Here is a 26083-nt window from a genome sequence, read left to right on the forward strand (position 1 = left end):
AGAGTCGCATAAGCATAATAATAAAGTTTGTATACGGCACAATTAGGTTATTTAAACTTCTATTCAAATTTGTTAAAGTTACCGATTAGATAACCCGCGCACAGGTCTGAATTGCTTTAACATGTATCCTTATATTAATATGTATATGTAAAGTGAGAGACTTACCCAAAAGTCCACGATTCTTTTATTGTCATCAAAAGGTATGACGAAGACGAAGACTTTTAAATATGCATATCACTGAAATAGGAAAAATAAATACATTAGATTAAAACAGATACATACATAAATATATATATATATATATGTCACTCATACATTAATACACACACAAGCATACATTGAAAATTACAATAAAGTTTATAAGATTACCATCACAATTGTTTTATAAAAAAGAAAACACATAAATAACGCATGCAAACCTCAAGGTCTATCTTGAATTCATGAGAATCGCATAGTAGGGCGAAAGAGGTACACTTGGTCAGTGTTTAGTCTTACATACATACATACACAAAATATATATACATAAATACATAGATACACACATTACCGTAAATGCATACACAAATATATAGCTACACATATACATTAATTCATACATACATTTATAAATGCATACATACATAAATACACACATACTTATAGGCATGCAACAAACATACATACATACATGCAAACAGAAATCACTATACACATAGTTTTATGTACATTCATATGCATACTCAGATGATCTCACAGACAAAAAAGGACAGGGCAGACCTTATTTACACGGGATCAGCTTAATGAAAACTCAGCTCAAGTAAAAGCCGAGAACTCAAACCGCGAAAAAATATAGCGTTAGATAGCCAACAAAACTTGTTAAAAGACCACTTCAAATAAAAGCATGAATTCCTGTAAATTCTTAGTACTAGAGAACTGGAAAGGCGTTTAACACTTTGATGGGCCTTTCCTGATTTTCCCACTGTGAACCACTTCAATAGCAATTATTATTTAAGTGCCCACCCCAATACTCTCATTTGGCACACACACACACAATTACCTCGATAAGAGCTCATGGCCCCAAACAATATAATGTTAGAATTCATGAAAACTTAATTAGAGGCTTATGCGGCGCTTTTGCCAAAACGTCAACATTTGCATACCGCATTTAATTTGCTCTGTGCACAGATATGGCAACCACAACAAACCAACGCATTCCGTTGTGGGTGTCTGGCTAATGCGAAATAGTAAAATTAAATGAGCTAAAATTAACATAAACAATAAAGCGATAAGCAACAAAGTTGCAATGCCGCCAAATTGAACAACTAATTTGGTTGGACAGTTACAAATTCATAAGTCGCTTAGTGACGGCCCTCAAAAAACATGCAGTAATTGAAATGTGTAGTGTCCGAAAACACAATGGTAATAATGTGAAATAAAATTCAAATTAAATTAAAAAATAACAAATTGAATTAATTATTCAATTTTCAGTTGCATACAACTTACGGCCAGCAGTTGGCTTATCAAATCCGTAAATTAATTGCCAAAAAAAGGCTACACATAGTTATTTATAGCAAGAAACAATCAAATTACAAAAGAAGTTATTAAATGTTTTCAAATTGAACCAATAATTATCGCAGCCAGGCTAAGAGCTCTCAATATTAATTCTGACAGCAAGTCTCAGAGCTCCTCAGAGCTCGCGCGTGCCTGTCAAAGGATGCGTGGGTTCGGCTCTGTAAGTGGCAGCAATGTGATTAGTACAACATCTACACTGGCCCGCAGAGACTCGAAACGCCTATGTAAATAAGTTGTTCATTAATTTTGAAACGTTTTATATACATACACAGACACAGACACAGATGTACATGGAAGGGCGACAAGGCGATAGAGTCCTTAAACGAATTGTGAGGCTGTCCTTGGCTGTTTGTTGTTATTTTGAGTTGGTTGCTCGTAAAATTTCATAAACTCTAGCGACTTAATTAAAATAAAATTAATTAACATTTTGGCGGCGTTGGTGCCATTTTGTGAGAAACACACTTTAAGCTGCTTGCAAAGCGTCAATTTCTATTGAAAGAGCATATAAAATACATGCGACACGAGTCGTATGCGTAATTTGCAGCAGCTCATTGCGCATACGCCGCATTGTCTTTGTGAATGAGGGATTTGCATTAATTTCAAGCTAAAACTTTAATTGTATACGCTACGCTTCTTCATCTTCTTTTTATGTCTCTGGCGCTTTGTGTAATTTATACGCGCGAAAAATGTTTGTAAAGTTGCTAAAGTTGATGCTGCTGCTGCTGCTGCTGCTGGTACTCGTGGTTCTTTTGCTGGTGCCGCATCTTTTGTTTTCAGGCTGCTTCTAATTAAAAACAAAAGTTTTTTAATCTGCTTTATGGCATAAGCAAATAATTATTCACAATTAACTTGCACAAAAGCACGCAAACATGTCATAACTTCTTCTTTTTTTAGGCAACTTATTGCTTCGGGGCAGAAGATATTTGCATTGAAAATATATCATAGATGGGCATTAGTGGGAAAACTTAAACGAAATCGAACAAATTTTGGCCAAAACAAAACAAAGCACAACTTTAAGTAAACAATGCCAGTCATAACTAAATGGGTGCAATTAAAGTCTGCAAATTGGGCTATATCCAATAGACTGGTTCAGCTATTTAGCGAATTAGTGCAGAAATAGTTTTGCGGAACATTCACAGAACGCTTCAAGTAAACAATTCTGATTAGCTTGCGAGGCGTCTACGTGTTGGCCATAGATTTGAAGCTCGGCCAATTGGCAAAGTTGTGTTTGCTGTTACATAGCCAAAAGTTATGCAGCTACAGTTGCCCTGCTTAAATATGTATGCAATCCATTAACCAGAAACTTAATCAATTGAAACTAGTTTGGAATTGCAAATGCATTGCCAACGAGGCAAAAGTCAAATGTAAACGCCGAGGCTCCAAGGCAGACACTTGGATAGGCCATGCGCTTCATTTTCAAACTGTCCGGAATAGCTAACTGGCTTCACATTCTCGACTGTGTATTTACCAAAGGTGCGTATATTCTCGTTTCTATCATTGCCGTATCCTTTGGCCAAAAATTCAACGGAGACTGCAGCCAAGCCGGCCAAGTTTACAGGCGGTCTCTGCCTGAGTTTGCCAAAAGGTAACTGATAAGTTTTCTGATTTCCAACTGCAGTTTGAATTGGCTTTTAATTGTATTTTAGCTCTGGGCATTTGCCCTCTGCGAATTTGCCAACTGCAAAATGATGATGAAAATTACCGAAAACTAAGCCGAAACTATTGACTGTCTGTGTAAGGTGTTGCATTAGCTAGTTTTCCTGATAGCAGTTTGCCCAGCTGTGAATTACGTAACGGATGCCACAGCTTGCATTTATTTCTGCATGAATATACAATTGGCGTTTGGCAGTCATTAAAAAAAATTGATTGAAATTTAGTTATTATTTAAGACACCAATAAATATTAATATTCCTAATTGGCAGTTCGATTAATTCAATAAAATCAAATATTATAAGTCTAAAACATTTTCTGTCTCCTTCAAGTGACATTCATTTTTACTTTAATAAGAGCGAAATTTAAAACAAAAATAAAACATAAATGTATTTTACCGAAATTTATGTGCACAAATATCAAATGTGATCGAGTTGAGAACATATTGGAATGATATAAGACCCGTAGCGTAAATTAATGTTATCAAAATGTGTGATTTATATAGGTTACGGAGGCGGGGGGTAGCAAGTTATGGGGGCTGTTCAGACAGTGTAGGAGTTGCTCTTGGCAAAACGACAACGGCAGCAGTTGTAGCTTCACACATTAAAATATTACAACATGAACTGGAAACACGAGTACAAGACACACACTTCCACACATATAACAACATCCAAATTATGATGTGTCAGCACACACACACAAACACACACACACACGCAGGCAAACACGTACAAGAACAACAACAACAAGAACATCAACAACATGTTTGTAACTTTGGTGCTCATATTTTGGTAGCTATAAATAAACTAAATTGCCAAAGTCGACTCGAGTCGAGGAACAAAAGCTGGCATTGGCATCGGCTTAACAGCAGATTAAACATAAACGCATGATAGCGATGGTGGGCGGCAATACAAGCCCCCGTCATCCCTCCTACTACCAGCATACTTTGTTATGTACGCAGAGCTCTTAACGTTTGTTAAGTATGCACATATTATCCTTGCTATTGTTGGCAGTCCAGGTGCATAACTTGAAAGACAAGCGAATCCACACCTGGGAATACATTGAAAAGACGCTCATTAGAGCTGAGCTAATTGATTTCTGAGAGACGTATCACTCAGCATAAAGACTGTTAATTGCTCAAATCAACAAGAAAAAAAGGAAATTAAATTGCTTAATGTATTAGGCTTAGAGATATCCTAGACGCGAGACTAAATATATGTGTAAGATAGTGTCATTTCTCTTTTAACCAGTTATAGAAATATCGCAAAGCTTTTATACTAAGTATTTACTAGTTTTACAAAATAGTCATAAGTGAAAATGGTCGTCTGGGAATATGAAACAAAATTGGGGAAATTACATTAAGGTGCATTGGTCGAGACTTTGCAATCAAATTAGCTGCTGTCAAAGATCCGTGCAACAAAAAGAAAATCATGTCAAGCTGAAAATTTTTAGCCCAAATGTTAATTGGGCTCATGACACGGCCTGACGGCACATAAATCACCAAAATGTGAAGCCAATGCACCGGACAAGCCAGCCAGAGAAAAAAGACGAACATTATAATAATAATCCCAGCCAAGCATTGACCAGGCCAAGAGGCAAAGTCTACAGGGCCAAAGCAAAAAAAATAAACACTTTTTTTTTTTGCATTTGGGTCTAACGAAACGTAACGACAAACGCAAAAGCTTGAAAATGGAGAACGTAATAAAGTAAAAGACGTAATTGTGGCTATGAAAAAAGTGAATGCTCTTTCGTTTGCAAAACTTGCTTTGAAATAAAGGTTAACATCTAATCAATTTTATATGAAAACATTATTTTGGCTCTGCTTTTTAAATGGTTTAGGAATAGATAAAGGCTATTGATGCTGAGAACTTGATAATTTTTCTAGTTAAATTTTGCAACTTAAGCTTGGTATAGTTCAGTATACACGCAGCATATCCATTTAATTTTTCAATGCAGAGCATCAAAACGCGATGGTGCTTGCCCAGCGTTTACTAGTTGACCAAGCCCACACACAAACCAAATTTTTTAAAATAAAAAAGATGAAAAGTAGACTATGGCAAAACAAATTAAAAAAAAAGCAGACTGGGAGATACCCTAGAGAAAAAGCATTAGAGCGGACGAGAGAGTATGGGACATTTTATATAAATATTGAGTCAAAACTATATATAAGAAAAATGTATTTGTCAGCATAAGTTTATACTTTAAAATTAAAAAATATAGGAAAAGAATTTTTTTGCCTCTAACTCTTGGAATCTACTAATTCCAACAGCCTTTATAATAGACTCAGGGTATACGAATTGCAGAACTTTATTTTCATTGAAGTCTTTCAAGTGAAATGTAAGTACAACGTAACTTAAGCAGTTTTACATCTCCAAGGAGCATGAAATTGATTGATGGCAGTCTACGTGAAAAATGAAAAATGATTCGCGCGTTGCGCCAGCGAAGGATTATGAATTGTGGCACCACTTGAAACTAGGAAACTATGTGGCGCTGGGGCAAGCACAATATTAACCTTGTATTGGAGGCAGTTGCCTGGCCCCGGAAGAACGTGGCATTGATTAAAGCCGCGCTGTCACCAAAGTCAAAGTTAAGCAGGCATTAGCCGACCAAGCCAAGGGAAACAGCTAGGGAAGGAAACACGAGATGTGGCTGGCAGGGAGATATAAGGAGAGGACATGCTGGTTGCACATTTCCGTTGGCCTAGACAACGAAAAAATGACAGCTGATTGGCTTCCCGTTCCGATGGGCGGACAGTGGCTTGGTAGCCTTGGTTTGAAGCACTCGCCAGCTTAAAGGCCACGTTTAAATGCGCTGCCGTTGCTAAGTTCAAGGCCAATGTGTTTTTGCCTCTGGGCTGCTGCCCTGTTAGGTAGCATAATTAATTTTCGTTTAATTGCCAGGCGCTAGTTAAACTAACAAGCGTGCAAAACACACGACTTCGCAGTCTGCCGCTCGCCCCCCAAAAAACAGTGTCCGCTCACCATGGCCGGCAGCATTTCAATTAATTAATGTGCCAACATTTGTGGGCGTGCGCTGGCATCTGGGGTGGGTAGGCGGGCAGTTTGGGTATGTGCCACAACTGTGTGACAGCGGCAAACACAAGTTAGCCTACATATAAAGCGAGAAATCAAACATGGCAGCTCTCTGTGCAGTCCAGGCACCAACTGATTTCTGTGTGGGTGTGCGAGCGTGTGTGTATGTCTCTGTGTGAGTGACTAAGACACATACATACAGTATGAATAGGATATAGCACTGACGGTCGCTGTGCCCATTAATGTGGGCGTGGCAGATCTGAGAGTCGCTCAGCTGCTGCTGCTGCTCCTGCTCCTCCTGCTGCTTGTGTGCGAAAGCGTTAACGACTTCCGATAGTTGCAAAAGTTTATGCGCCCCAAACGCCCATTCACCGATCCAACCAAAACCCTCAAAAAGCGCCGCAGGAAATGTCTGATAAACTAAAAAAGCAAACATACCCACATGAGATGCGAGGGATGCAGCAAAAGTTATTAGCCAAGAAATCAGGCAAAGAAGTGAAACTGAAATTAAAGACCTAAAAAGCATTTTATGATTACCAAACAGAATCGGTATTTTTAAAGAAGTATACATATATATATTCATGTATCTTCTTTTTGGAAATGGAAACATGGAAACATGGGCAATGCCCCTTTATAAGAATCAATCAAGAGTTTTCCAATAAAACATAAGGTTACATCGCATAATGTGCCATTCAAATCTTCTTATAATGCAATCGGCCGACATTTCTAGGCCAACACTCCAAATATATAGATACATGCATATATCTATAGAAATATTTTAGTACATACATTCATATTAATGTATTTTTACAAATATGATTTGGGCTTATTAATCGTTTTTGGTTTGATTTACAAAATGAAAATAAAATAATTGAATATCTGCACATAATAATAATAGAATATACATAAAATGTACACAAAATATAAAGAATAAATTTGTGTACTCACCTTGCAGACCTTATTGAATCGCCTACACGTCGAACTAACATGCATCTCCTTGGCTAACTCAATTTATTCCAATTCTTTCTGCTTTCTTATTTTCGTATTAACTTTCGCTTCAACTGAAGCTCAGCTCCTATATTTACTCACCTGGCTCAGCTCCTATGTTTAGCTCTATTTATTGATCTGCTGGCAAACTCAACTGCTTTCGGACTTTAATGGGCAATTATATATTTATACGGCTGGCAGTTATTTGTTAAATTTATACTCGAACAAATAATAATTATATATATATAAATGTTACTTGAGTACAAGAGAAAAAACAAACAAGAACCCACTTTTCAACCGACCGTTCCTATGGCAGCTAAATGAGACAGTGATATGATCCTATCAGTTCCGAGAATTGTGCTGCTTGCAACAGAAAGACGGACTTGACATGGAAACAGACAGACGAACGGACAGGCGGATTGGCGGACAGGCGGAAGGACGGGCAGGCGGACATGGCTATATCAACTTGGCTTTTGATGCTGACCGAGAAAAAGAAGATGATCGGAGAGTTCTAATTCTATGCGTTACACATTTAATGAAACAATTATATTCCTAAATGGACTCCATTCCAGACAATCCCAGCATTCAAATATATGCTGTGTTCTAGATGTCCCCCAAGAAAGTGTTAAAAATAGAGTCATGATTAATTTAACAAATTATTATTAAAACCTATTTATCAAAATAGCAAGCTGCACGCAGATATAAATGGTATTTGCAAAAAGGTTGAAATACTAGAAAATGAAAATGAGGCACTTATAATTTTGAAATAATAATAGACTAATCGCAAAATTGTTTTATAAAATAATTAACATTTGTTTACACACGAATATTGACAGCTGAAATGAATAAAATTTTATATTCTGCATTGATTATTAATATGAAAAATAATATATAATTGGAGTACAATACTGAATGGCAACATAGTCATATTTGGTTTCAAGCAGCCCACTTTAGAAATTAAGCATACAAACATATTAAACACAAATACACACGCACAAACATACCCGCACAAACACACACACACACACTATGTACCCTATGAAACACATGTTGGTAGCTTAGCGGGCAAACTCTGTACTCATTATATAATTGCAACTGTTTGAAGTTCTCTGCTGTTTCTCTGACTGCTGCTTCTCTGACTGTGGGATGCTACTCGTATTTCTCTGTGGTCGCTGCCATGGCCACGGGTTATGTGTCGTCATTTGTAATCTTAAAACGGTAGCATAGAAAATTTGTTATCGTTTTAATGTTTGTTGTTAGATTACCAAAGCAACGCGGCAATGGTAAGCAAAGCCACAAAAGATTCCAAAGGGGTTTTGCTGCGTTTATCATATTAAACATTTTTCTTCTGGTTTTTCTTTATGTGTATATCTATGGGCGTGTGCGTGTGGTTGTGTTTGTGCATGTGTGTGATACGTGTGTTTCGTCTAGACACAGTTCTTTGCACAGGTATCCAAGCAAAAGTTGACTGAACTGCAGAGCTAAGCACAAAATACTCTTAAGTAGAAAAATACCAGTCGACCGCCGCCCTTTTGCAGCTGCTTCTGTTGCCGCTCCTAAAGTATGCTACAAAATATTATATTAGCAAACAAAAGCAGCTGTAGCACACATACACACCGACACACACACAAACACAAAATACCACAAGCGCAATGCGTCGTACACTTAATACGTTTGGCTACAAAATTATATTGAAATTACAAAATGCTTATGTCGGCAAGTGGATGGCCCTGGTGTTGGGGGCGTTCCGCCGTGTTAAATTGTCTAGCCGTGCGCCCATTGCAGGTTGTCTTGCGGTTTTATGGTCTGCGCCGCAGAACAAGCCAAATTACGCATACGCCAGGTTATCACGCTGATTTAAATGCGCCTGTTTCTAATTCTTAAATTAACACGCTTATCGGAGGATCAGAACGTATTAAAATAATTTTTTATAAAGGAGGAAACATTTCAAATGGGTAATGCCCATTCATACGCTTTCAGTTAATACTTCAATCTAGAGCTACTTAAAAACTTAAAGCGTCTGTTTTTATTATTCTTGCCATTGTTCTTCTGGTCGACAAATCTCTTCCGACATTCCCAGTGCCCCATCAGACATACATTAAGAGTACTTGTTTATTCTCACAGAGAAAACCAATTACAAATATATCAACACGGGGGCGTCGACATGAGATGCAGCCAAGTGCTAAGGATATCAGGCCCATTTTTACAAATATTTACACTTCGTTAACTGTCAAAGACACCAACGGGCGGACTTGCACAGTAGGCGGAGGGCTGAACCATTTAAAAACCGCCGATTTTGTTATATTCTACTTCTACTTATTTGTTTTTTTATTTTTTTTTTTTTTCAACATTGCTTTGAAAAGCACTTTTTGCAAATGCCTATAAAAATACATTTTCTGGGCCAACGCGCAGAATGGCAACTCAAAAAGCAAAACGAACGAAACCATTTTTAAGCTCAAAACTTTACACCACCCAAAGGTCATTCGGGTTCATTTAAATGGTCCAACACGGCGTTAGTTAAGGAGCACATGCAAAAATTATATGTCATTAAAATGCATATTCAATTAGCTAAAATGGCCGAAATCGTACGTGCAAACCAGAAATACATCGTTCACCTTTGGCATTAGGCTACACAATGGAGCTGCAGTCGATACCAAAAAAAAAAATAATAATACCTGTGCAAAACGGGGAACAACCGCAAACATCTGCTGAAATATTCTTTTAATTAGCGTTGAACAATAGCGCCGCCCACGACGACGATGGCTGACCAAACAATGGGCGTAAAATTCTATTCAATGGCAGAACTGAAAGCACAGCAAATAATTGAAGTACTTGACGTTACCATAGCGCAGAAAGGTGCAAAAGGATGCGGATCTCTGCGAAACGGAAAGGGACGGCAAGAGAGAAAGATGCAGACTAAATGGCGGACAAAAACATTAATGAGCTGCTCGGCTCTGCGACGATGGACGAGAAACGTGAGCCAGGAATATGTCATTATTTCAGGACGACGATGATGACAATAATGTCGATGATGATCATAATGATATTGGTCTACCATCGATTTCATCATTATTTCAGACCGTTGTCCTTGTTGTTGCTGTTGTTATTGCAATTTTTCTGGCTGTTGATTGACCTCAATTTTCAACGTGTGCAGCTGGCAGGTATTGATTATGTTTATGTTTTGTATTTTTAAAAACGTGCCCAACTAACAGATCCAACAAATAAATGTTTTTGCGGTATGTTGATCCTAGAAACAATATTTAAAGCAAACGTTTTTAAAATTTGTTGTTTTAAAACTTTGCCTAAAATTAAAAATATGCTTGAAGTGAATATTGAAAAACTATAATTCCCATACATATTTACCTATTAGTTTAATGTGTGCTGCGTTTCTGTAGATTTAGTCAGAAAGAAAGGCACTCAAAAGAATACAAGACGTCAACAAAAGCCTTGTACTTTATTGACTCATGAAAATAATTGCACAGTGTCCTCAAAGCGGATCTGCCTATTATTTGCCCTACAACCACTTATCCATAAAGCCGTAAACCCTTTTAATTTTCCGCACTAAATCACATCCCCACATTTTCCTAAATAGAGTAATAAAATAAAGCACATGCCGTACCCCGCAGCGGAACACAAACTATTTTTAAAGAATGACGAAAATACTAGTCAACTGACGACCCCCAAGAACCGAAACACAATCGCAGCCCGCAATCTAGACAGGTGTTTGGGTCAGCAGTTCAATGTACGCTCAAGAGGTGCTTGAAACTATGACTAAAATAAAGGGTCTCCAACTATCTGTGTATGTGTGTGCGTGTGTGCGCTGGCACAATAATTTATTTTTAAATGCAGGCTTTAGTTTCCGTGCGAAAGGAGTTCCGCACGCTGCCAAAGTCATGGGCCAAATGTGGCACAGCTGAAATGTGAAACAGAGCAAAACAGAAACAATGAAAATGGCAAAAAAGAAATGAAAATATATTATCTACACGCGCACACAGCAAAAGTTTTAACTTCCAATCAGCCAAAGAGAACAAGCCAAATAGAGAGAACATGAGAGAGAGCTGGACACAGTACAAAAAAAAAGGCTGAAGTGCGCAAAAGTGAGAGCGAAAGCTCTCGTCTTGCTGAGAGAGAGAGAGAGAGCCGCAGTCACAGCACGTGCTGTGCGTAAAAATGTTGTGATACGAATAGAAGAAGAAATTGATAATAAAGCGTAACGGCACAAAACAAAGCTCAGATAGAAACGGAATGCGGAAGAAAAAAAAACTATGCTATAAAATGTGATATGGAATAGCAACATATGACAGCTGTCATGTTACAGTCCGCAGCAGCTAGCGCCAGCACAATGAAAGTTGGGTTAGGTTGTGGAATTGCAAGATTAAAAAATGGAAAGAAAGAAACGGAAGCGCATGCATGATGTGGCGGAAGATGGTGATGCGGGATTAACAGATACAAAGCATTATAAAGTTGTCAATGAATAACTGCATGAAGACAGATAGATAAGCCCGACTGGCAAGTGGTTTATGCCAAGGCTTCATGAACTACTGGATATGTATTGATGGAACAATGATGGGAAACAGATATAACGAGAAGCTGCTACTATGAAGCTATAAGTAAAATGGCAAACAGAAAAGAATAAAAGGAGAGCTAAAAGTATAAGTATTTTACATCATAAGCAACTAGAAGTCAGACAGAAGAGAGGAGGACAAGTCTCTCACTCTGGGTTATAAATATATGTAATTCAGTCGATCAGCATTAAGAACCGAACAAATTTCACTGTAAACCTTTTATGAATTTAACATAACTCTGCGGATAGAATCACAAAGTACTTAGTTTTCCACTGCAAAAGGCCAGCAACAAACGTTGCCAAGTTCAACCCTTGCCAATCTAGTTTACAGAGACGGCAGCTGCTTCGAGGCAGGTGGCGCAAAGAATTGTGAGAATTTGTTGCATTTGAAACCCAAATTGAATGGGTTAAATGACGCGTAAAATGCCAGCAGCAGGCGCAGCAGCAGCCTGCGAGAGGGATAAAAGGAAGCTGAAAGCAAAGTTATATAGAGCAGAGCGACAGCGATATTCAATACGTTGGATTCTCGACGACTCTGGAACGCACATAAACCTGAGCCGCTGCCTCGTCTGCCGCTGACAGTGTCACTGGCACTGAGCACAGCGGGCAACGTTGATGTAGGGAAGATGGAGGCACCAAATTGCCACAGAGCTGCAGCACTACGAGACCGCAAAATGCATGTCAACCGCAGCAACAGCACCAACGGCAGCGGCGGCAGCGGCAACAACGATGCAACAGCCATAAAAACAACTGAACAAATTAATATTTTATAACTTAATTAAAAACACAAAATAAAAGGGCCGAATGAATATGTGATAATAAATAAATGGTAAGAGCGGCCGGCACGCAGCGAGTGGCGGTCATTGGCAAACTTTAAGTTGCTGCTGGCGTGGCCATTTTTTATTATTCATACGCCGCGTGGCACGCAACGGCAAAAAAAAAAAACGTTTCTAACGTGAGCTTCGCACAGTCAATTTAATTTTAATTTACACTTCATGCATAAAAAATAAATTGCAGGCGCAGCAGCAGCGTCTCTGCGCCAATTGATGAGCAAGGACGACAAAAAGCTGATAGCTACGCTGGCGTTAACCATGTTTGTGTGCGTGTGTGCATAAAATGTATAAAAATGGCTTCCTCCTCCATCCGCAATGCAAGGCCATTAAGCATGCCTCACCGCTGCGGTCGCCTTGATTGTGTGTGCAAATGTGCAGCGGAAACGGGTTACGAGTGTTTTATGGATAAGGTCAAGCGGGGATTGCCAGGACAGAGCAGAGCTGTAGCTATAACTGTTCACAGTGTAAGTTTATATGTAACTCTCGCCAGGCTTGTTAAACAAGCTGGCAAAACATTTGATAGGTTATCCGGGATACATAGAAATAGTTGCCTTCCCCAAAACTTCTGGTTCAGGCTTTATGACTACTCTAAAATGTAAAGCAAGCAACCCGCATTGATGGCAATGCACGAATGCACTCACAAGTAACTTAAATTGATTTGGGAATGCAATTAGACAGAAACGTAAATTTACTTGAATATAAAAGTGTTCCCTTCTGAATTGTATGTCATTACAAATCCACAAATATATTATTTTTTCTATTAATTTTTGCTTTGTTTTTGTTGTTATATAACATTGACATTGTTATTCATAAGCAAAAAAGCTTACTTTTAATTAGATCAAGTCCAAATCATTTGGTATGTCAAGTTTTCTAGTCGAGATCTTTGGTCAGTTATACGAAGTTGATTGATATAGAATTAAGCGAGATAAATTTCAAAAAGACGGTATGATATAATCTCAATTAAAGAGCATAAATTTTAGTCTCCCAAAACATCACATTATGCCTATAGCTACGGGCCAATGTTGTTTCTAACACCAAAAGTAAGCAGGCTGTCTATATAGCTATTTCAAGAACCCCCTGTCTCTATTACAAGCAGACTTTGTTACCGACTCTAGACTTTCTAGCCCTAGTTGGCGTTGCAAAGCTATAACCACTTGAGAATTAAAAAAAAAAATTGAAGGAAAATTCTTAAGATTCTGTTAAGGTATTCGACTTTTGCAGCAATAAAGATAGAGGTTTGATTGTTCTTGATAAGATATTATAAAAGAAAAAAAGATAAATGCAGTAAATAATTTAAACTTGCATTAAAAATTAATTCTATTCCCATTTCCTTTGTTAGATTTTTACTTATACAGAAAATGTCCATATTCGGCCATTTTTGTCCACAATTAAAAGAAAAATATTTGCAATTAATCAGTGCAATGAAATCAGAGTTGGCCTAGCAATTAACTAAGTTTATGACCCAGATCGACAGGCGCGACGGCAACTTGAATGTAGCTCAAAAACGTTTGCTGCCTGGCGTTGGCTTACTTCCGCCTTGCTGACCCCAACGCAACCATCAAATAGTTGGCCTGGCTGATATGGCTGCCATGCGAAGCTCTGAAATCCAAACAATGAAGATAACGCAAGCCACAGCAGCAGCAGCAGCTACGCAACTTGCAATGAAAACATTCAAATTGTGTTGTTGTTGTTCTTGATGTTATTGTTATTGTAGCTACTGTTGTTGTTGTGGCAGAGTCCGGTATATATAAGACAAACAAGGCAGCGATTTGCTGCGGTCATATTCAAGTTCCTGGGCCATAAGCAAACTAAAATCGTTGGCAAATAAATCCAAAGCGGGACGCGGGCTGTTAAATACATCTCAAATTTACAATCACTTAAACTGATTGATGCTAACATCTACGCCATTCATTGCGCAGTCCACAAATCTTCTTAAGAATGCAGGCCATTGAAAAAGACAAGATTAATTGGCGCAGTTTTCTGGTTTTCTAGTTTTGTATATGCTGGCGAAGTTCCACGCACGCGATTTACTTTCCATAAACAACTCTGAATAGGTTTCTAAAACACATCGATATATCTTTCATTCGAAAAACAATCAAAATTTTCTTCACGTTAGAATCCAAATTTTTAAATTTTACTTAATGGTATTCGTTATGCTTAGATATCCCAGCCATTTATTTGCATCGAAAAACAGGTAAAAATGCATTCTAAGCAACACGTAGAAATCCTTTTAAATATCAAACTATTCCCAGTTTTCTTAAGTTCTCCAGCCGTGAGTACAGCGGATCAGATGAGGGCCAGAAATCTGTCTTCGCCGACATTAAGGCGGTGCCACCCATTGAGGTTTTTCATTTGACAAAGCTCTTTTTGGAGGACAAGCACGAGAAAAAAGTCAATTTAGGAGTTGGCGGTAGGTAGACTCAAATCCCATTCAGTTAATACTGAAACGCAATTGAGAATCTTAATCACTTATTTGGCAGCGTATCGGACTGAAGAAAACAAGCCTTTCGTTTTGCCAGTTGTTAAAAAGTGTGAATTGGAAATAGTTAAAGACCCCAACATGAATCATGAATATCTACCCATACTGGGCAATGCAGAGTTTACAAAGGCAGCGACCGAACTCATTTTAGGGAAGGACTGCAAGGCAATTGAAGAAAACCGAGTAAGCATTCTGATTAATAGAAATTCTTCCAATTCATCACAATGGAATTTTTTCCACCATCAGATTGTGGCAGCTCAAACTCTTTCAGGCACCGGTGCCATTCGATTAGCTGCTGAGTTCATGAGCCAACTTATGAAGCGACGCACTTGTTACATACCCCAGCCCAGTTGGGATAATCACTCTACGATCTTTAAGGCATCTGGATTCAAGCACTTCAAACATTATCCCTACTGGAATGCCAAAAAACGTAAAATTGACATCTCAAAGCTTTTGGCGGCACTCAGCGAAGCCCCAGAAGGAGCCATAGTTATATTTCAAGCCTCGGCTCACAATCCCACGGGCATGGATCCCACAAAAAAACAATGGAAGCAAATTGCCGAAGTTATAAAACAGCGTAAACTGTTCCCATTCTTTGATGTTGCATATCAAGGATTTGCAAGTGGGGATCCGGATCGCGATGCCTGGGCAGTTCGATACTTTGTCAAAGAGGGCATGGAAACATTAATAGCACAATCTTTTTCCAAAAGCATGGGCTTATACAGTGAGTGCGTTTTAAAGGCTCGTTCAGAACTTTTTTTTTTCTTTTGTTGTCTAAATTATACAAGGGGTTTTATTTGCTATACCAAGATTTTGTACCCAATAGAACAGGTGAATTCAGTTCTCCTTAGTCTGAACAAGCCTTTGTGAATTTCATTTTCTGTTAAAGTGTTCATGGGTTTCTGATTTTCATTGAAATTAGATGAGCGAATCGGCAATCTGGTAGTCGTGTTGAAAGATGCAAAACATGCCACAGCTGTAGCCTCCCAGTTAACAAATCTTATTCGGTATAACTATTCAAATCCACCCGCGTTCGGCAGTCGTATAGTTGCAAAGCTGTTGACGAACGAGGACAATAAACATAATTGGTAAGCGATACTTAAAACACTAGATAAAAAAGGATATTATTTAGTTAGTGTCTCCCTGTATTTAGGTTGAAATATTTAACCGAAATGACTGATCGTGTGAAGACAATGCGGAGAGAATTAGCCGAAAAACTCACAGAGCTGGAAACACCCGGTACATGGGATCACATTGTAAAACAGCGTGGAATGTTCTCAATGTTGGGTCTACAACGTAAGTGGATTTATTTTTTAAAGACAATAACCCTTTTGAGCATCAATTTGTTTATCAGCGGAACATTGTGAAAAACTGATCAGAGATAAGCATATTTATTTGCTTCGATCGGGACGCATTAATATCTGCGGATTGAACACGAAAAATCTCGATTACGTTGCCGAATCTATTAGCGAAGTTCTTAAGGAGGCAAGTTGTGCAGCTGGTGGAGGTGACAATGATAACAAAAACGGGGCAAATGGTTCGACTGAGAAGGATAACAGTGATAAGGAGATCAATAAGGAAATAATTTGTTCGAATGAAATAGATAACAAAATGGAGGCAAGTGGTTCAGGTGATAAGGATAACAAAAAAGAAGAAAGTGATTCAAATGATACGAATAAGGAAGCAATTGGCTTAAATGATAAGGATATCACTAAAGAGGTAGTTGGTTCGTCCGATAAGGATTGCACTAAAGAGTTAATGGCTTCGACTGATAAAGACACTTCAAAGGAGGCAATTGGTTCGACCGATAAGGATATCACTAAAGAGTCAATTGGTTCGGCTGATATGGACTGCACTAAAGAAATAACTGGTTCGACTGATAAGGATATTACTATAGAGTCAATTGGTTCGGCTGATAAAGTTAACACAGAGGAGGCAATTGGTTCGGCTGATATGGACTGCACTAAAGAAATAACTGGTTCGACTGATAAGGATATTACTATAGAGTCAATTGGTTCGGCTGATAAAGTTAACACAGAGGAGGCAATTGGTTCGGCTGATATGGACTGCACTAAAGAAATAACTGGTTCGACTGATAAGGATATTACTATAGAGTCAATTGGTTCGGCTGATAAAGTTAACACAGAGGAGGCAATTGGTTCGGCTGATAAGGTTTGCACTAAAGAGATAATTGGCTCGACTGATATAAATAACACAAATGAGGCAATTGGATCGGCTGAAAAGGATTGCCCCAAGCAGGTTATTGGTTCGACTGATAAGGATATCACTACAGACTTAATTGGTTCGGCTGATAGGGATTGCAATAAAGAAATAACTGGTTCGATTGACAACGATAACATGAAGGAGGCAATTGAATCGGGTGATAAAGATTGCACTATACAGGTAACTGGATTGACTGATAAGGATTTCACTAAAGATTTGATTGGTTCGATCATTAATGATTGCAAAAGAGAGTTATTAAGCTCGAGTGATAAAGATAACACTGAGGATGCGAATGTTTCGAGTGATAAGGAGATCACTAAAGAGATAATTGGTTCAATTAATACGGATAATAAGGAGACAGTTGGTTTGACTGATAAGGATTGCACCAAAGATATAATTGGTTCGATTGAAAAAGATAAGGAGGCAATTGGTTCGACTGATAAGGATTGCACTGAGATAATTGGTTCAATCGATAAAGATAATAAGGAAACAGTTGGTTTGATTGATAAGGATTGCACCAAAGATATAATTGGTTCGATTGAAAAAGATAAGGAGGCAATTGGTTCGACTGATAAGGATTGCACTGAGATAATTGGTTCGAGTGATAAAGATGTCAATAACGTGGCAATTGGTTCAAGTGATAAGGAGATAATTGGTGGGACTGATAAAGATATGTAATGGTGGTTATAATATATATATGGTTCGAGTGAAGAAACTACCAATTTGGAGAAAACTAAAGGCATAAAAACCGATGTCTATATTGAGAACAGAATAAAAAGTAAATGATTTTTCTTTCAGCCTGAGCCAGAGACAAGGAACATGGCTCTCGTTGAACCGGAAGCTGGGATAGTTGTCATGCACAAGCGCAAAATAGTGAGATTTACTACAGTGAGCACCGCGTTGATTCAAACGCCCTTTTACGCGATTTTCATGGCCTTAAGCACTGTATTACCTTTTTTGTATTACCTTTTATAGAACAATCCCAAAAAGAAAATAAACAAAAAAATGTTTTAAAAAAAATATTTATATATTTATAACCTGGCCATAATATAGCCCTCAGATAAATCGGACCATAAATACCGATGTTAATCAAGGTTGGATTTCCAATAGTGTGGGGCAGAGATTTGGCGATTTACGGAGTAGAGACACAAGGCTAACAAAAGTCAACATAGTCTTTGAATAGGAATTCATAACACATTCATGACTTAAATTTATTCCGGTGTCATTCCAAATTTTTAATTTTATTTCCAATATGCTTAAATTTTCTAGATATTCGCTTTTATCCAAGCTAAAGTAACAAACCAAATTCAAATCAGTTGAATATGTATGTTAATAACCAAAATAATCTTCAGTTTATTCAAATTAACCACCCGTGAGTATTGCGGATCGGACGACTGCGAGAAATCAGCCTTCGAAAATATTAAAACATTGACGCCCCAGGGGATTTCTCGTTTAACAAACCTGTTTCAGGAAGACAAGAACGAGAATAAAGTAAATTTAGGAATAGGTGGTAAGCGGATTAGATTGATTTGTTTAATTGCTATTTACTAAAAACTGAAAGCAATTATGCTTTAGTGTATCGAACCGAAGAAAACAAACCTTACATTTTGCCGGTTGTAAAAAAATGTGCATTAGAATTAGTTCAAGATCCAAATTTAAATTTTGAGTATCTACCCGTATTTGGGAATCCAGAGTTTACAAAGGCGGCTAGCGAACTCATTTTAGGGAAGGACTGCAAGGCAATTGAAGAAAATCGCGTAACGATATATTACTCTTCTGCATCTACTACACCTAATGGTGTTTTTTCTACCTTCAGATTGTAGGAGTTCAAACTATTTCAGGCAGCGGTGCCCTTCGATTAGCTGTTGAATTTATAAGCCAACATTTAAAGAAACGAACTTGTTACATGTCTGATCCTACTTGGAAGAACCATTCACTTATTTTAAAACATGCTGGCATTAAGACCCTAAAGGGTTATCCCTATTGGAATGATGCAAAACGAAATATTGATATATCCAATCTATTGGCAGCCCTTAATGAAGCGACGGAGGGCGATGTTATATTGTTGCAGCCTTCAGCACACAATCCGACTGGAATGGATCCTACTAAAAGACAATGGAAGCAAATAGCCCAAGTTATAAAAGAACGCAATCTCTTCCCATTCTTCGATGTTGCGTATCAAGGATTTGCAAGTGGCGATCCGGATCGCGATACCTGGGCAGTTCGATACTTTGTCAAAAAGGGCATGGAAACATTAATAGCACAATCTTTTTCCAAAAACATGGGCCTATACAGTAAGTGCGACTTGAAGGCTTTTTTAGACGGTGTTTTTTTTAATGACGCTTGCTAGTGCTAGAGCCAGTGCCTTTTTTATTCGAACTACCATAGTCGATGGCTATCACCTGAGTTCTGAGGAACATATGTGTGGCTATAAATGTTTGTATATCGATTAAAAATGTAGTTGTCGTAAAATGAAATGGTGCTGTGCTGGCACGAAAACCAACGAAAAGTTTTGACAGTCTGAAGCCTTTAAATAATTATAAAATAAATTTATTTCATAAATTGCTGATTTCTACTGGAATTATAGATGAGCGCGTTGGCAATCTGATATTCGTGTTGAAGGATGCAAATCATATTGAAGCGGTAGCTTCGCAAATTTCGATTTTAATTCGTACAAATTATTCAAATCCACCTGCGTTTTGTAGTCGTGTTGTTGCAAAGCTCCTTACGGACGAAAATAAAAAAAAAGAATGGTGCGTGATATTTAAATGTCCCGAATAGGATAGTATATAACATACAATTCCTTTTATGCAGGTTAAAAACTATACTCGAAATGGTGGATCGTATTAAGAAAATGCGGAAAGCATTGACCAATAAACTCAAAGAGCTGGAAACTCCCGGTACATGGGATCACATTGAAAAACAGCGTGGAATGTTCTCATTTTTGGGATTGCCACGTGAGTAAAAAATAACTTAACAGATTCAAATCTTTAAATCTTCCTTATCAATCAGCAAATCAATGTTATAAATTGTTAAAAGAGAAGCATATTTATTTGCTAAACTGCGGACGCATAAATGTCTGCGGATTGAATTTAAATAATATTGATTATGTGGCCAAATCGATTGACGAAGTAGTTAGGCAAGCGGTCAGTTTGCGTTAACAAAATGATCAATTTAAATGCCATAAACGCGTCAGAAGACGAAGACCAGATGTAGATAAATTAGTTGTTATCAAGATTTTAAAGAATAAGGTCAGAATATATTTATTGTTTTCCCTCATATTTGTGTTTTATGTAATATTTTTTGTAAGGGATCTTCGATTACATTTGAGTAATAAATTAATAAATAATATTACTTGTGCACCTCTCATTACTATATGGGAACAAAATGATGCCCAAAAAAATGTTTCATTCCTTAAAACAAACTTCGATTTTGTTTCGATTCAAGCTTTGCTTTGTTCAATCAATTATAAACAAACAACCGCCAATAAATTATTACCAGAAAACCTATCAAGCAGAAAAAAGAAAAGGAAAAGCATATATACAGCCTATTAGCGTGTGCCCAACCCAGAAATATTTCAATATTTGCCAACAAGCATTTTTTTTGGTAATGTTTCAATTAACTTGAGCAAAAATATTTATGAGCGACGCACATAAAATTGTTGTCAGGCATAAAAAGCGTTAAGCAAACACCGCACATACAACAAAAAACACACACAGACACACACACTTGCCTTTCTCTTCACACTCCATCAGACGCTCTCTCTGTCCTGCTTACACTCTCTCAGCGACAACATAATTTGAGTCTATTTGAAGTGTAGCATACTTTTACGCGTCAGCCCGACTGACGCACACATAAAGGCAATCAAGTGTCGCTGAAAACAAAACAAAACATAGCCAAAGAGCAACCGTTAAGTGGGTTGGAGCGGCGGAAGTGGGGTGTTGGGCGGCGATAACGGTAGCTTATGCGTAACAGGCAACAACAAGTTGCAAATTACCGACGGAAATGATTTTGAAATCAATTTCACGACAATTTCGACAAGTTATAAATTTAAATTTGAGCAATAGTTGTATATAAATATATATAAATATAATCCCTATATAGATATATAAATATACATTAATATTGATAATAGCGAATTGCGGATATAAATATTAAGGTGCTAATTAGTATATATGCGTACACATTATATATAAACATTCACACATAAACATACACGCATATATACATATCTATATCACAAACTTGACCTTTACAGCACTTGTCAACACGTTATTTTATAAAACACTTTTATTAAAAAGCATAAAAACTTGTAAGGCTTACTTGAATTCTTGAGAATCACATAGAAAGGCAAAATTTGAGAATGTGTTCATTGAGAGTTATCAAAAGAGTGATGTGAGCCTATATACATTCATTCTAAATTACTAAAGTAATCATGAGTAAACTTTTTTTTCGTCTCAACTCAATATACACTCCGCTTTCGAGAATTAAGATTCACGTTCCTTTAGTTCTTTCGAGATTCCGCATTTTGATTATATTTATTTGTTGCTTTAAATTGCATTACAAATTCAAATAGTTAGTTGAAATAATTCAGAAACTGTTGTTTGGAACACAAGTTTCAGCTGCGGCTGCTGCTTCTGCTGCTGCTGCTTCGGCTCTTGCTCTGTCCGTCCGTCCGACATCATCAACATCGACAACATTCACAGCGACCAAAAATCAATGGACTGGAAAATATTTATGATGCCCACATATGGGCAAGTGGATAGGGGGGACAGACAAATAACTCCTGGGAGCTGGCAGCCGCCTGGTGTGAAGTTTGCCAAAATGGCAAAAGTTGACAGTTGCGTATGCAAAGTGGAACCCATTGCTGGCGCAAAACTGGCTGGGCAGGGACCTCATCAGTAGGGTGGAGGGTCTGGCTGGCAATTAACAGGCATAAAAATAAGTTGCAACTGCCGTCGATGAATATATTTCGGTGCAATATATTTTTTTTAGGGCCCTCGCTCCATTGGAGGCAATGCCGCAAAAGCATTTGCCGCTTCAGTGGCCACCCAAAGGCATTTCAAATATAAATCGCAGCTAAAGAGCTGCCATTTTGTGTTTGGGTATTTGGTTTCAGTTTTCACTTTGTTTCTTTCCCCTACCCTCTCTCTAGCACCATCTTTCTCTCTCTCTCTGTCTCTTTTTCTTTTCTTTCAACTTGTGCCACTCTCCGCCTCTGACAATTTTCTTCCTTTGCTGCTGCTGCCACTCGACGAATGTGTTGCCTTTTGTTCGAATTTATTGTCTATGCTACAGCATCTAGGAAGTGGGCGTGGCAGGTTCAACACACAAATTGTGTGCTCCTTGCAAAGTTTATCGATCTAGAAACCATTTGTGTGTTTGGCTGGGCTGCATTTGTCTGCTGTCCCACGTCTTGTTGGGCTGCCAATAATTTTCCTTTTGCATTCCCGCTTTATATTTTCAATAGTTCACAGGAAATAATAGTAATTACATATATTTCACGAGACAACGTTGCTGAGCAAAGCAAGTCCGGCAATTTTCAATCTGCAATTTGCAATAAACATTCATTTTGTGCTAAGCTCTTGAAAATATGATATTAATTAAAGGTACGGACACCTTTTCAATTGATGGCTAAAATAATTCAGTTGTTTTAGCCACAAAACACTCAAAACACTCATCTTAGGGTAAGCCATTAAATATATATGCCGAACAGTCAAAACAGTTTGCAAAGCCCACTAGCTAAATAGACTTATTTTAAACACAAACAGCAACAAATATGGCGATTACACATTACGCCTGCGGCAAGTCTAGGAAAATCTGCATTTAATTGAATGAAATTCAAAGAACCAAGCAGAATTAACGCGTGGGCAACTACAATCGCTAAAGACACTTTCGACAAGCAAAATTGTATCTCCATGCTGTATATCATACAAATTATCAAAGCGTATGACGCTAAAATTAATTAAAGTGTGCAACTAAGACTTAGTTATCGTATCTGTTTATAATTTTAATACTTAAAATTCTTTACGTTAGAGTTATAGTTACAGAAGCAGGTACACATACAGATACAAATACAAATACAGATACAGATACAGATACAGATACAGATACAGATACAGATACAGATACAGATACAGATACAGATACAGATACAGATACAGATACAGATACAGATACAGATACAGATACAGATACAGATACAGATACAGATACAGATACAGATACAGATACAGATACAGATAGAGATACAGATACAGATACAGATACAGATACAGATACAGATACAGATACAGATACAGATACAGATACAGATACAGATACAGATACAGATACAGATACAGATACAGATACAGATACAGATACAGATAGAGATACAGATACAGATACAGATACAGATGCAGATGCAGATATACTGATACAGATGCAGATACAGATATACTGATACTGATGCAGATACAGATATAGATTCAGATACAGATACAGATTCAGGCACAGATATTGATACTGATACTGATACTGATACTGATACTGATACTGATACTGATACTGATACTGATACTGATACTGATACTGATACTGATACTGATACTGATACTGATACTGATACTGATACTGATACTGATACTGATACTGATACTGATACTGATACTGATACTGATACTGATACTGATACTGATACTGATACTGATACTGATACTGATACTGATACTGATACTGATACTGATACTGATACTGATACTGATACTGATACTGATACTGATACTGATACTGATACTGATACTGATACTGATACTGATACTGATACTGATACTGATACTGATACTGATACTGATACTGATACTGATACTGATACTGATACTGATACTGATACTGATACTGATACTGATACTGATACTGATACTGATACTGATACTGATACTGATACTGATACTGATACTGATACTGATACTGATACTGATACTGATACTGATACTGATACTGATACTGATACTGATACTGATACTGATACTGATACTGATACTGATACTGATACTGATACTGATACTGATACTGATACTGATACTGATACTGATACTGATACTGATACTGATACTGATACTGATACTGATACTGATACTGATACTGATACTGATACTGATACTGATACTGATACTGATACTGATACTGATACTGATACTGATACTGATACTGATACTGATACTGATACTGATACTGATACTGATACTGATACTGATACTGATACTGATACTGATACTGATACTGATACTAATACTGATACTGATACTGATACTGATACTGATACTGATACTGGTACTGATACTGATACTGATACTGATACTGATCATATTACTGATACTGACACTGATACTGATCATATTACTGATACCGATACTGATCATATTACTGATAATAATACTGATACTGATCATATTACTGATATTGGTAATAATAATGATAATTATAATGAAAGTTATTATATTTATTTAGTACAGCTTGTTATACAAATATAGAAACAACATAAAAGATTAATTTAGAAATAAAGATATAATTGAAAAGCACAAAAACATATTTATATTCCTTCAAAAATATGCCTTGGCAATAGCTCATAAAAATAAAGTAATCAAAAATATATACATCAATAGACGTCTGCCGTGTGCTGTGTCTCGTGCGCTTAGACTGAATCTTAATTCAGTAGACAGCTTACAGACCACAGACGAGAGGAACAACCAACAGCTGCTGATTTCTTTGACGCCTCATTTGCGGCGCAAAATCAATATAAGCAATCCAAGAAACCGACCGAGCCACAGACACACAGTTCGATTATTTGAAATAACAAATTTGCTCAATCGCCTGTCAGACGGTTGCGATGAAAACCAATCTGACGCGACGCTGTTAATGTGCTTTCATTGAATTTTTAATTTAATTCAGCTGGGAGCAACGTCTGGCTTGCACAACAGATACATGCAGCAAAAGCAATTTCTTTTATTAAACATAAGGCTCTGATTTAAGCAGCATACAAATCGTCTAATCAAAAACAAATTTCATTCGAATAGTGTTTGATGTCATCGAAGTAGCGGCAAGAACGTGACAGCTCAGCTTAGATTGTTTTCAGGTGATAGCTGGCTAATAATAGGGCAAAGAGCCAAGTTGAGTGCGAGGCCCAACATAACCGCAGCAAACACATCATGAGGAAAACCGCCAGACGGGCGATTTAATAGCAGACACAACCACAGCGCCAAAAATTATGCTATTAAAATGTATTTTTTTCAATTAGCCAACACGTTTTCTCTTTTCTCATTTTGCTTTCTCGGCTTTTTTCGCCCCGCCCCGCCTCGCCCGTAACGTTGCGTCGTTCGTCCTGGTTTGTTGTCCCTTTTCGCTGTTGTCTGTCAAAATGTTTTCGGCATTATTAAAAAGGCACACGCTGCGTATACGCAATGTAATTTCACTGTGGATGTGCGCTCCTAATTAGACGGCCAGACATATTTGCCCAGACCCAGAAGACAACAACAATCAACAATGGCAAATGGCAGCGAAACGTTGCCAGCTTTATGTTAGCAAACAAATTTTAATTAAAAACCACAGAGCAGCACTGTAAAAAGTGCCAAAAAGTAAAGTTCAAACCACAAAATGTTGCAAAATTATGCGGGCGCACCGAAAAGTTTAATGGAATTTTGATTTGCTACGAAACACGAAACTGGAGCAGCCAAAAGGCGTCAACATTTGCATAAGCATTGATAATGATTCATGACATAACCGA

At 37.6% G+C, this 26083-nt stretch overlaps 3 protein-coding genes across 7 annotated transcripts in view; 2 read left to right on the forward strand and 1 right to left on the reverse strand.

Moving 5' to 3' along the window:
* The window catches only part of LOC135433727 (uncharacterized), a 127710-nt gene that overhangs the window by 76980 nt on the left and 24647 nt on the right, over nucleotides 1-26083 (reverse strand). For all 3 annotated transcript variants that reach the window (XM_064689939.1, XM_064689938.1, XM_064689940.1), the window contains exon 3: nucleotides 166-237. The gene's annotated coding sequence lies outside the window, so the exon portion shown is untranslated. The remainder of the gene's footprint in view (nucleotides 1-165; nucleotides 238-26083) is intronic.
* Nucleotides 14655-18339, forward strand: LOC135433501 (dentin sialophosphoprotein-like). Of its 2 annotated transcripts, XR_010437101.1 has the most exons (8): nucleotides 14655-14811; nucleotides 14870-15027; nucleotides 15098-15279; nucleotides 15343-15820; nucleotides 16019-16184; nucleotides 16250-16392; nucleotides 16451-18058; nucleotides 18118-18339. XR_010437101.1 is itself a non-coding variant. In XM_064689612.1 (7 exons), the coding sequence occupies exons 1-7, from the start codon at nucleotides 14759-14761 to the stop codon at nucleotides 17995-17997; spliced, it is 2727 nt and encodes a 908-aa protein (XP_064545682.1). In that variant the 5' UTR covers nucleotides 14655-14758; the 3' UTR covers nucleotides 17998-18339. The 2 variants fall into 2 exon arrangements, 1 of the variants encoding a protein (XP_064545682.1); XM_064689612.1 differs by having other exon boundaries at nucleotides 16451-18339.
* LOC135433502 (aspartate aminotransferase, cytoplasmic-like) lies at nucleotides 18485-20598 on the forward strand. Of its 2 annotated transcripts, XM_064689613.1 has the most exons (7): nucleotides 18486-18612; nucleotides 18672-18829; nucleotides 18895-19076; nucleotides 19136-19613; nucleotides 19907-20072; nucleotides 20134-20276; nucleotides 20332-20598. In XM_064689613.1, the coding sequence occupies exons 1-7, from the start codon at nucleotides 18572-18574 to the stop codon at nucleotides 20478-20480; spliced, it is 1317 nt and encodes a 438-aa protein (XP_064545683.1). In that variant the 5' UTR covers nucleotides 18486-18571; the 3' UTR covers nucleotides 20481-20598. The 2 variants fall into 2 exon arrangements, with proteins under 2 accessions (XP_064545684.1, XP_064545683.1); XM_064689614.1 differs by lacking the exons at nucleotides 20134-20276; nucleotides 20332-20598 and having other exon boundaries at nucleotides 18485-18612; nucleotides 19670-19952.

Source organism: Drosophila montana, unplaced genomic scaffold, assembly GCF_035044405.1.
Source record: "Drosophila montana isolate Dmon_TW-CO22-7 unplaced genomic scaffold, ASM3504440v1 contig_3218_1, whole genome shotgun sequence".
Taxonomy (NCBI): domain Eukaryota; kingdom Metazoa; phylum Arthropoda; class Insecta; order Diptera; family Drosophilidae; genus Drosophila; species Drosophila montana.